This window comes from Etheostoma spectabile, unplaced genomic scaffold, assembly GCF_008692095.1.
Source record: "Etheostoma spectabile isolate EspeVRDwgs_2016 unplaced genomic scaffold, UIUC_Espe_1.0 scaffold00008079, whole genome shotgun sequence".
Lineage (NCBI taxonomy): Eukaryota > Metazoa > Chordata > Actinopteri > Perciformes > Percidae > Etheostoma > Etheostoma spectabile.
This window is the reverse complement of record NW_022603550.1, coordinates 1-12,791: the sequence shown is the minus strand read 5'-3', so window position 1 is coordinate 12,791 and position 12,791 is coordinate 1. Positions and strand designations below refer to the sequence as shown.

The window sequence follows — 12,791 nt, the reverse complement described above, 5'->3', positions numbered from 1 at the left end:
GTATGTGTATATGTATATATGTTTATGTATGTATGTGTGTGTGTATGTATATGTATATATGTATGTATGTATGTATGTGTGTGTGTATGTATATGTATGTATGTATGTATGTATGTATGTATGTATGTATGTATGTATGTGTGTGTGTATGTATATGTATATATGTATGTATGTATGTATGTGTGTGTGTATGTATATGTATATATGTATGTATGTATGTATGTATGTGTGTGTGTGTGTATGTACAGTATGTGTATATGTATATATCTATGAATGCATTTTAATGTACTTTGAGTGTATCTTGTGTACTTCAGTTTGTATATTTTTGGCGATGAAATCAACAACAGCAACAGTTTGAATAGTTTCCGGTTTTGAGAAAAAAAAGTTTAAGACGTTAAAAGATAAAAATAACAGCTGATAACAACAGCGGTCCAGCTTTGGGAGCGGGTCCGTGTACATTCTGATAGTTTGGGTTTTCAGTTTGAACCAGAAAACAAAATAACTAGAAAACCAACGGGGTTTTTTTTCGTTTCGTTGTTTCAAACCAAAAACGAAGAAACGGTTAAAAAATAAAAAAAAAAAAAAAAAATTAAAAAAAAAGAAGCGGTTCTGGTTCTGTTTCCGTTTCTTAATCCCAAAAACAACCAAAACCAAAATTCAAATAACAGCCCGGTTTTGTTTTGTTTTGTTTTTTTGAAAGTCTTATTTTCATTTCTCCGTTTGAAGATCTACGTTAACAGGAAGACCGGTGGCCCAAGTGACCCGGAAGTAGTAGTAAATACAACCTACCAAAATAAAAGCCAAGCTTTTAGAACGGATGCGATACCAGAGTTAGAAGAAGAAAAAAACCTAATTAAACCTTAATTATTATTAAGCTAATAATTTAGTCTGGACCGGAGGGAACATGTCAGCGGGAGTTTATTACACGGATTTAACACATCACACGTCAAGAAACAGGGTTCTCCGGTTGTTTTGTTTTGCGGTTCAAACAAAAACAAAACAAAACCATCAAAGCGGACGGCGAGTGGCTGCGTCCTACGTTTATAGATTTAAGATTAATGACCACAACTCATCAGCTGCTCTGAAACAACAACAACAACAACAGCAGCAGCAGCAGCAGAGGTGTGAAGGAACGTGAGGATTCTTAAAAACTTCCTGTCGTCACGTTCCCAGCGTCGAACATCGCCGACGACGCTCCGGTTTTCTGGCGTTAGTTCAAAGGGAACACGAGCGGAAGAACCCACTTTAAAACGTAGCGGTCGCTCCGTTTTAGCCTTTGATGTTCAATTCAACGTTCGATTTGTTCAATTAAAGAAAGTTTAAAGCACAACAAGTTGTTGTGCTTTAAGCAGAATACGGAGGTCACTTTCACCTTCCTGTTGTCCTCGGGTCAAAAGTGACCCCCCTTTAAAAAAAAAAAATGTCTCCATCTGAAATATGGGTTTGTTTTTAACCAAATTACCACCAAAAACAGGATGGATTCCTTCCAACGCTCTTTGAAATACAACTGATCACTTTCACTGAATTTTGGGTGTAAATTGAAACGGTTTCAAATCAGCGTCCACTCAACATTCCTCTGATCTCAACTGTTAGTCCAATTAGTTCCTAATTTCTGTTTTTTAATAGCTCAAATGTTAGGTATAATTCTATATAAACGCGGGTTATTGACCATGGATTCCAAAAAGTAGTAAAACTAGTGGCAGTAAGATGGCGGTGATGACATAAAAAAAAAAAAAAAAAAAAAACTAATGCAATGACAATTTTTAATGTTGAGAAAAAAAAAAAAAAAAAAAAAAAATCTTCTTTTTGACCCGGGAGGACAACACAAGAATTAATGTGTTTATTTTTCACACGTTATGTGGCGGTATTCAACCACGTTGTTGTGTGTTTTCCTCCATCGTGCAGCCTGACTCGGCGGTAACGTCCGGAGTCCGTCTCTCCTCCAACAGCGTCCTGAGAACTCGTCTCCTCTTCTCAGAAGACCAAGTCCCACGTGGCAGTGAAGCAGGAAGTAGCGACGGCCGGATGAAGCGCCGCGAACCGGTGTCTTTGTTTCCCGAGCCCAGTAGATGGCGCTCTCTGTTGGTTGAGGATACAGTGAATTCCAACGCCTTAGGCCTTTCTCTTAGAACCAAGAGCGCCGTCTAGTGGGCTCAGGACATAAAGACACTGGTTCACCAAGCTTCATTTGGCCGTCGCTAGCAGGAATCTCTGCAGCCGACCGTTCTCCCTCCGAAGGCCTGAAACACGGACGTTTGGTCAGGTGCCTTTGTCGTTGTTATATGACGTAAAGGAGACATTTAGCGTCATGTAACACGCTTGGTCGTCTCCTTTAGCGTCATGTAACACGCTTGGTCGTCTCCTTTAGCGTCATATAACACGCTTGGTCGTCTCCTTTAGCGTCATGTAACACGCTTGGTTGTCTCCTTTAGCGTCTTATAACACGCTTGGTTGTCTCCTTTAGCGTCTTATGACACACGCTTGGTTGTCTCCTTTAGCGTCATATAACACGCGCTTGGTTGTCTCCTTTAGCGTCATATAACACGCTTGGTCGTCTCCTTTAGCGTCATATAACACGCTTGGTCGTCTCCTTTAGCGTCATGTAACACGCTTGGTTGTCTCCTTTAGCGTCTTATAACACGCTTGGTTGTCTCCTTTAGCGTCTTATGACACACGCTTGGTTGTCTCCTTTAGCGTCATATAACACGCGCTTGGTTGTCTCCTTTAGCGTCATATAACACGCTTGGTTTGTGGGTGGTACGTTGTGAAGGAGACGACCAAGTGCGTGTTACATGACGCTAAAGGAGACAACCAAGCGTGTTATATGACGCTAAAGGAGACAACCAAACGTGTTATATGACGCTAAAGGAGACGACCAAGCGTGTTATATGACGCTAAAGGAGACAACCAAGCGTGTTACATGACGCTAAAGGAGACAACCAAGCGTGTTATATGACGCTAAAGGAGACAACCAAGCGTGTTACATGACGCTAAAGGAGACAACCAAGCGTGTTATATGACGCTAAAGGAGACAACCAAGCGTGTTATATGACGCTAAAGGAGACAACCAAGCGTGTTACATGACGCTAAAGGAGACGACCAAGCGTGTTACATGACGCTAAAGGTCTCCTTTATCGTCGTATAAGAACAAAGCCACCTGACCAAACGTCGGTGTTTTACGAGTTGGGAGTGAGAATGTGTTGCGGGGGTGCGTGCGTCTCTCAGGCGTAGAAGATGAGTTCGGGGATCTGGCCCCCCTGCACGCCGGTGCCGTTGGTGCTGTCCGACGAGCACTGGAACTGGAAGGTCACTTTCCCGCACTGCACCTCCGTCATGCCCTCCTGGCCGAAGTAGCTCAGCTCGTTGCCGTCCAGCACCACGCTGGCGGTGTAGAAGGTGTCGGGCTCGATCTGCACCGGGTAGTCGAAGGACACGGGGAACGTGCTGCTGGAGCCGTCCGAGAAGTACTTGATGATCCGCTGCGCCATCGACACGCCCTGGCGCTTCAGCTCGATCTTGGCGCTGTACTCGGCCGAGCCGCAGCTGGAGCCGTACAGGCCGAAGCCGGCGATGAAGACGCGCTTGTCCACGGCGAACTGGATGCTGTCGCAGCGGCCGCGGTAGCGCCACTGGTTGCTGCGGTAGGCGCACGACTGGAAGCGGTGGCAGCGCTGCGGCGCGAGGCCTTTGCGCGGCTTGGTGCAGAACAGGAGTTCGGGCTTGTTGGCGGCGGTGTACCACAGGAAGATGTCGTTGGTCTCGTTGAGCGTGAGCACGCCGGACTGCGCCGCCCCGTTGGCGAAGTCCTCCAGCAGCATGGTGGGGACGCGGATCAGGTAGATGGCCTTGCCCAGCGCCAGCCGCTTGTTCTCGATCGTCGGCGCCAGGTCTCGGCGCTGGCACTCGGCCTCCGCCCAGCTCAGCGCCGCCTCGAACACCACCATCTCTTTGGCGTTGAGCGTCTCGCGGCGCAGGATGCTCTCCAGCGTCTGCGAGTCGATGTCGCAGAATCCCTCGGAGCGCAGGGCGAGCTCCGCCTGGGCGTCGATCACCTCCCAGCAGCGCTGCGTCAGGTCGGGCTCCTCGAACAGGCAGCTCTGCGACAGCAGGACGCAGGCGTTCTTGGCGCTCAGGCTCGTCTCCAGGAAGTTGACGCACGCCCGGGCCAGGTGGGGCACGATGTACTTCTTGGCGGCGTAGAGCGTGGCGAGCACGGTGTCGGCGCACAGGTCGATCTCGTCGCAGTAGATGTACCTGGAAGAGAGAGGGCGGAATTAGGGCCTTTACTTCAGAAATGTACATTTGAGTTTTGCTTCGAGCCCGACCGATAAAGGATTTTAAGGACGATACAGAGACGAATATTTGACTATTTAAAAATCTGATATGCCGATATATCGGCCGATGTATATATTAAAAAATGAAAATCCAGAAATGCGTTACTAAACAAACAGATATGTTATCGGCCAATATTAGGCATTTCCTGATCTACATTTTAAAAAATATGCATATTGTTTTAAATATTCATTTACTTCATCTTAACCCTTTGTGTTGTCTTCCTGTTAACCATGAAAAAACAAACATTTTTTGTCATTTTTTTAATGTTGTGGCTGCTTTTCTGATGTTTTAGGGTCAAGGGTAAGGTTTCTCGATATTGTTATTGTTGACTTTTTTAGATTTTTCTTTTTTTTTTTTTAACGGCCCATTTTTAGTGCCAAGAAAAAATTAAAATAACTGAAAACGGGTCAAATTTGACCCAAGGACAACATGAGGGCTAAACTTGTATTTTTCTACATTTTATCAATCTGAACTTTTTTTTTTTTTTTAAATATATTTTGATGTTCTGTTGTGACAATAAAACAAATTATCATATTATTTTAGTGAGAACTCATAAATTCTCACTACTACAAATAACTAATGTTAGGGAAATCTGTTTATGTTTGGTTACATGTTTCTGGATTTCTTTTTAATATATATATATATATATATATATATATATATATATCGGAATCGGCCTTAAAAAAATCGATTGGGCTCTACCTGGGAAACTTGGCATTTTATTGTTCACTGTTCCCTGACTTCCCAGCATTGTTGAAATCTGTTTGTTTTGTTATGCTTTTCTGGATTTTTTCAAAAACTATATATCGGATTTTTAAACAACCAAATATTCGTATCAGTATCGGCCGTTCCCACCGCCCGCTGCACACACACGCTGACGTGCATATACACCCTAGTAAACACTGACTGAGTCAGAGGCGGACGTACTTCAACATGGCCAGGAACGAAGGAGGCTCCACGTCAGGGATCCGGATCTCTTCCTGGTCCTCGGCCAGTTCTCCATAAAACATGGCGTGGAAGACGGAGCTGCCGACAGCGAGGACGTACTGATGGAGCAGATTAACAACGTCAGAGACAACAACGCCGCTCACAGCGGCTACAGATATCACACAACACTCACTTTTTACATTTGATTCCCTGATCATTTAGATATTTAGTCCGTGGCCTGATTTTTATGACTGAAATGTATTTATTTTTGATAAACCACATCGGTAACGGCTGTGCCGAGCCTCTAAACAGGGACATTTGTGAATCCAAAAAGAGACACAGAACAAACACACAATACACACATTAAGAGACACAAAAAGACGGAGAAGCGACATAAAACCAAACAAAAAGACACATAAAACAGACACAATAAGAAACCAACTGAAACCAACCAACTGGAACCAGCTGGAACCAACTGGAACCAACCAACAGGAACCAGCTGGAACCAACCAGCTGGAACCAACTGAAACCAACTGAAACCAACCAACTGGAACCAACTGGAACCAACCAACAGGAACCAGCTGGAACCAACCAACAGGAACCAGCTGGAACCAACTGGAACCAACCAACCAACAGGAACCAGCTGGAACCAACCAGCTGGAACCAACCAACTGGAACCAACCAACAGGAACCAGCTGGAACCAACCAGCTGGAACCAACTGGAACCAACCAACTGGAACCAACCAACAGGAACCAGCTGGAACCAACCAGCTGGAACCAACTGGAACCAACCAACTGGAACCAACCAACAGGAACCAGCTGGAACGAACTGGAACCAACCTACTGGAACCAACCAACTGGAACCAATTGGAACCAACCAGAACTAACCAGCTGGAACCAACCAACTGGAACCAACCAATTGGAACCAACCAACTGGAACCAACTAGAACCAACCAGCTGGAACCAACTGGAACCAGCTGGAACCAACCAACTGGAACCAACCAACTGGAACCAACTAGAACCAACCAACCGGAACCAACCAACTGGAACCAACCAACTGGAACCAACCAACTGGAACCAACCAACCGGAACCAGCTGTAACCAGCTGAAAGCAGTCCTGTAGACGAGCCTCGGGCCGGTACTGCCTGCAGAACCCAAAGAGGTTTTACCTTGTGTCCTGGTACTCGCTGCGTCCCGCCAGGCGGCCCCACCACGAAGTGGACATCCGCCATCATCTCATTGTTGAACATGACTGAATTCCTGCAAAGACACGCCATCCACAACCATTTAATCTCACATCTGAACACACAAAATAATGAAATAACACATCTTTGTATCAGGATCTTCTGACCGTTTGGTCAGGAGCCTTTGTCGTTGTTATTGGCGCTAAAAGTCTCCTTTAGTGTCAACAACACTCTACCTAAACATGCTTGGTCGGGATTATTGGCGTCTCTTTTTTTTGGGGGGGGGGGGGGGGGGGCTGTTGTCAGCTCTCACCCCGGTGTAGTGTAAAGACTGTCCCTAGACCCCAGGGGCGCACATATCCCTAGAGTCGAGTAGATACCATGCAGTATATAACACTGACTAACTAAATATATATATATATATATATATATATATTTTTAGGGGTGTGACGAGACGCTTACTCCACGAGACGAGACACATCACGAGATTGGGTTCACGAGAACGAGACGAGATTTTTTTTTTTTTAATTTAAAGAAATCCTCGATGAAATATATGAATGGAAAATAGTTTTTTTTATTCAACTGAAAAATCACAAAATGCAAAACAATCTAGGCGCATTTGGAAATCAACTATTAATGATGAATGTTATTGAACTTTTTTTTTTTTTTTTTTTTACTATTTTGATGAATTATACGCAGTAAAGGACGTGCAAACGCTGCAAAATGTTTTGTATAAACTCTACCAACTGGCTTCTGCCCTGTAACAGTTTCACACGAGGAATCTGACTCCTTTCCACAAACCGAACACAAAAAAAATAAACAGTATAAATAAAATAACGTCCTGCTACGTCCTGCTGTGTCCTGCTACGTCCTGCTGTGTCCTGCTACGTCCTGCTGTGTCCTGCTGTGTCCTGCTACGTCCTGCTACGTCCTGCTGTGTCCTGCTACGTCCTGCTACGTCCTGCTGTGTCCTGCTACGTCCTGCTACGTCCTGCTGTGTCCTGCTACGTCCTGCTGTGTCCTGCTACGTCCTGCTACGTCCTGCTGTGTCCTGCTGTGTCCTGCTACGTCCTGCTGTGTCCTGCTACGTCCTGCTACGTCCTGCTACGTCCTGCTGTGTCCTGCTGCGTCCTGCTACGTCCTGCTACGTCCTGTCCTGCTACGTCCTGCTACGTCCTGCTGTGTCCTGCTACGTCCTGCTACGTCCTGCTACGTCCTGCTGTGTCCTGCTACGTCCTGCTGTGTCCTGCTACGTCCTGCTGTGTCCTGCTACGTCCTGCTGTGTCCTGCTACGTCCTGCTGTGTCCTGCTACGTCCTGCTACGTCCTGCTATGCCATGAACTACTACAAAGAACTGCTACAAACTACTAATTTTTTTTGTTGTTGCCTCTCTTCATTCTAACCCCAACCGGCCCGTCAGACGCCGCCTACCAAGAGCCTGGGTCTGGGTCTGGGCCTGGGTCTGGGTCTAGGTCTGGGTCTGGGTCTGACCGAGGTCTCTGCCTAAAAGGGAGTTTTTCCTCTCCACTGTGGCCCTGTTGCTGCTCTGGAGGAGACTACTAGACCTGTTGGGTCCTTGTAAATTCTGGAGTGTGGTCTAGACCTGCTCTATCTGTAAAGGGTCTCCAGATAACTCTTGTTATGAATTGATACTATAAATTAAAATTGAAATGAATTGAATAAATGTGTAAATAACAGAAAAATAACACTGTAAATGCAAACAGTAAGTGTATCAATAACCAAAGTACTGCTCTCTCAAAACTACAAGTGCAAACAGAAACAAGTTTTTTCTTCAAGCGTGAAAAAGAGAGAAACTACACGGAACAGCCTAAGACAGGGGTCTTCAACAGGGGGTCCGCGACCCCTAGGGGGTCCGCGGAGGTGCTGCATGGGGGTCGCGAAAGTTTTGGTTGATTAGACTTTTTTTTAAATATTTTTCCCACTAATTAAAATGTCTTTAAATCCACATTAACATGAACTCAACGCACTGTAGTAAACAGATAAATGGAGGCAGAAGATGTCTTTCAGTCATCAATGACCACATGGCACTATAGGACCAGTTTGATATAACACAATGTTATACAATATATATAATTAGGGGGTCCCCGCTCCATCTCGCCATCAGTTTGGGGGTCCTTGGCCTGGAAAACGTTGAAGACCCCTGGTCTAAGATATGGTCACGTTCTTTTTCAAGAATATAAGCATGTGTAAGTTATTATATAAGTTAGTAGAGAGCTGTGGTGGTGCTGGGAGCGTGCTCGTGTTAGCCGCGGTATATGCGGCATTTTTTTCTTACAATGTTTACGTGTTGTGTTCGTCTTGTCTGTCACTCTTTCGCCGTTTATCATTTCCGCAGGAAAACCCAAAATGTTGCCACACAAATGATTTAACCCTTGTGTTGTCTTCCCGTCAACCATGGTTACTTGTTTTTTTTTCAACATTATTATCGCTTTTTCCGACATTTTTTGTCCCTTTTTCACTGTTTTGGGTACTTTTTTTTTTTTTTGACGTTTTTGGCGTTTTTAATATTTTTTTTTTCATGTTGTCTTATTTTGACGGCCCATTTTTGGTGACAAATAAAATGAAAAAATTAACTGAAAACGAGTCAATTTGACCCAAGGACAACACAAGGGTTAAACAGCGGCAGGGGGGTCTTCAATAGGAATTTCACGCTGACGTCACATCGCCTCACGAGACGACTTCTCACCTCGACGAGAAATCTCGTCACGTTTTAATCTCGCGAGATCTCGTCACACCCTTAATATATATATATATACATATATAATAATAATAATAATACATTATATTTAACAGCGCCTTTCTAACACTCAAGGACGCTTTACAGACAATAAAAGACAGATACAGGGAACAGAAAAGTGTAAGTAGTAATAACAAAACAAATAAAACAAAACAAACAAAACAAAATAAATAAAACAAACAAAACAAAACAGGAACAGGACCAGTGTATTTACAGATAAGCGAGCTGGAACAGGTGGGTTTTTAGTCTGGTTTTGAACAGAGGGAGAGAGTTGATGTTGCGGAGGTCGGGTGGGAGTGAGCTCCAGAGCTGGGGAGCAGAGCGGCTGAAGGCCTGGTCACCATGGTGATAAGTCCAGCTGGGGGGACAGTGAGGTGGAGGGAGGAGGAAGATCTGAGGGAGCGGGAGGGGACGGCGATGCGTAGGAGTTCTGATAGATATGGAGGGGCAAGGTTATGGATGGCTTTGAAAGTATGGAGAAGGATTTTAAATTGTATTCTGAATTGAACCGGGAGCCAATGGAGCTGCTGAAGAACCGGGGTCATATGATGAAATGAGGGGGTTCTGGTGATGACACCAGCTGCTGAAGAACCGGGGTTATATGATGAAATGAGGGGTTCTGGTGATGACACCAGCTGCTGCAGGGTATGTACAGCAATCCTTTAGTTAAATTTACTACTTTTTAATACCTTTTTTACTACCTTCAGAATTTTTTTTAAAACCATCACGACAATGAATTGCAAGTGTTAATCAGCGACCTTTCTATTATTTACACAGATTTTGACATTTATAACATACAGAAATGAATAGATTTAGAGACAACATAACATTAACAACATCTTGCACATATTTATTTCACTTAGTAAATAAAAGTAAAACAAACTACATAAATGTGCAATGAAGAGAATGGATAGTTGAGAACTGAGATCCAAAGTAGGGAGGGTCTGGGGGTATGCCCCCCAGTTTTTTTTTTTTTTTTTAAATTAACCATTAAATGGCACTTTCTGGAGAGTTTTGTGCAAAAAAATTGAGAATTTAAGTCTTGCATAATATGTGCAAAACTGTAGGGTTAAGAGCCTTTGCATTGTTGTAGTATCAACAGGTATTAGGGCATTCAGCATTTACATTATTAACTTTTCATGATATAAGAACTGACCCAGACAATGTGCCAAACATAATGAACCACATGAAGAGACAGTATATATGTCAGCAACAGCTGAGAAGATTTGGGTCTGTGGTGAACAGTCCAGGGGTCCCGGTGTAGGGACCAGGGACCCAAAGTTAAATTAATGTTGAGGGATCAACTAAGACCACTGAAATTCTAAAGAATGAGAACCACTGATTTACATAATTTCTAATCCTTTAGCCTTTGTGCCAAGGCTCAGTAATGTTTGGCCCTCATCCTCGTGCAGCACTTACTGTATTTACTTTTTTGGGAAAATAAATACTTTTTGTTCATTTTATGAAACATTGAATGAATTATTTACAGTTACATTTAGATATTTAGAGATCATCAGATTTTTGCTCATGTTTACAACTTTGTGCACATTCAAAATATAACTCCTCCCATCTCTGTTGTCCGAGATTTGGAGAGTTGTAATATAGTCTGCTGTGCATGTCATTGCTCCGTTCATATGGTGGATCTCACTCAGACCGTTTGACAGACACAGAGGCCCATTTGACAACAAGTTACGAGGAGGCTGTACGCTGCTCATTATCGAGGTCTACGCACGGATGCAACGCGGCACTGCCCCCAGCAGAGCGGGTCCACCAGCCGCGCTGCTCACCTCTATTTTTACAGAGAGAGTGGACACGAGCAACGGACGGGTCTGTGATACTCAGAGCTCATACAGCTCGTAAAAAAAAAATTCTCAGTTTGCGACAATTTGAAAATTCCGCAGACAGGGAGCGCTCTTGAAAACTTGCATTTGCCCATTAAAAGACGACGATGGTTGTCCAGTCGGGTAAGATATGGCTTGAAGCAAGTCTAAAATAAAACGTAAGCAGGCCACTTCTGCTGAGCGCGCAGTGTTCTGAGATGATGTCGAACGACCACTGAATATATGACGTCAGCATCAAACATAGACGGAGACGAAAGATCGATTATGTGCCCAGACATGCCAAAGCCATATTTAAACGGACTAACGCAGGATAGAATTTCAATCAGAATAGGACACCTGATAGTCTGAAAAAAATAATACCTAATTTAAAAAAAATAATACCTCTGAGACTAAATTTAACACTTTTAATGGCCTTAAATTTGACAATTTTGATTTATCACTTTTTAATACTTTTTAAAACCCCGCGGACACCCTGTGCTGAAGAACCGGGGTTATATGATGAAATGAGGGGGTTCTGGTGATGACACCAGCTGCTGAAGAACCGGGGTTGTGTGATGAAATGATGGGGTTCTGGTGATGACACCAGCTGCTGAAGAACCGGGTTTATGATGAAATGAGGGGGGTTCTGGTGATGACACCAGCTGCTGAAGAAACCGGGGTTACGTGATGAAATGAGGGGGTTCTGGTGATGACACCAGCTGCTGAAGAACCGGGGTTATATGATGAAATGAGGGTTCTGGTGATGACACCAGCTGCTGAAGAACCGGGTTGTGTGATGCAATGATGGGGTTCTGGTGATGACACCAGCTGCTGAAGAACCGGGTTATATGATGAAATGAGGGGGGTTCTGGTGATGACACCAGCTGCTGAAGAACCGGGGTTATATGATGAAATGAGGGGGTTCTGGTGATGACACCAGCTGCTGAAAGACCGGGGTTATATGATAAATGAGGGGTTCTGGTGATGACACCAGCTGCTGAAGACCGGGGTTACGTGATGAATGAGGGGTTCTGGTGATGACACCAGCTGCTGAAGAACCGGGTGTATATGATGAAATGAGGGGGTTCTGGTGATGACACCAGCTGCTGAAGAACCGGGTTACGTGATGAAATGAGGGGGTTCTGGTGATGACACCAGCTGCTGAAGAACCGGGTTAATGATGAAATGAGGGTTCTTGTTGATGACACCAGCTGCTGAAGAACCGGGGTTATGTGATGAAATGAGGGGGTGCTGTGATGACACCAGCTGCTGAAGAACCGGGTTTATATGATGAAATGGGGGGTTCTGTGATGACACCAGCTGCTGAAGAACCGGGTTATATGATGAAATGAGGGGGTTCTGGTGATGACACCAGCTGCTGAAGACCGGGTTACGTGATGAATGAGGGGTTCTGGTGATGACACCAGCTGCTGAAGAACCGGTTTATATGATGAAATGAGGGGGTTCTGGTGATGACACCAGCTGCTGAAGAACCGGGGTTATGTGATGAAATGAGGGGGTTCTGGTGATGACACCAGCTGCTGAAGAAACCGGGGTTATGTGATGAAATGAGGGGTTCTGGTGATGAACCAGCTGCTGAAGAACCGGGTTTATATGATGAAATGAGGGGGTTCTGGTGATGACACCAGCTGCTGAAGAACCGGGGTTATATGATGAAATGAGGGGTTCTGGTGATGACACCAGCTGCTGAAGAACAGGGGTTATATGATGAAATGAGGGGGTTCTGGTGATGACACCAGCTGCTGA

General features: G+C 44.5%; 1 protein-coding gene across 1 annotated transcript; it reads right to left on the bottom strand.

The window, feature by feature from the left end:
* Positions 1–3,060: 3,060 nt before the first annotated feature.
* Positions 3,061–6,657, bottom strand: LOC116678752 (BTB/POZ domain-containing protein 3). The gene is made up of 3 exons (XM_032508496.1): positions 6,432–6,657; positions 5,263–5,381; positions 3,061–4,254 (listed from the first exon to the last, which is right to left on the bottom strand). The coding sequence occupies exons 1-3, from the start codon at positions 6,537–6,539 to the stop codon at positions 3,222–3,224; spliced, it is 1,260 nt and encodes a 419-aa protein (XP_032364387.1). The 5' UTR covers positions 6,540–6,657; the 3' UTR covers positions 3,061–3,221.
* Between the last annotated feature and the right edge of the window lie 6,134 nt (positions 6,658–12,791).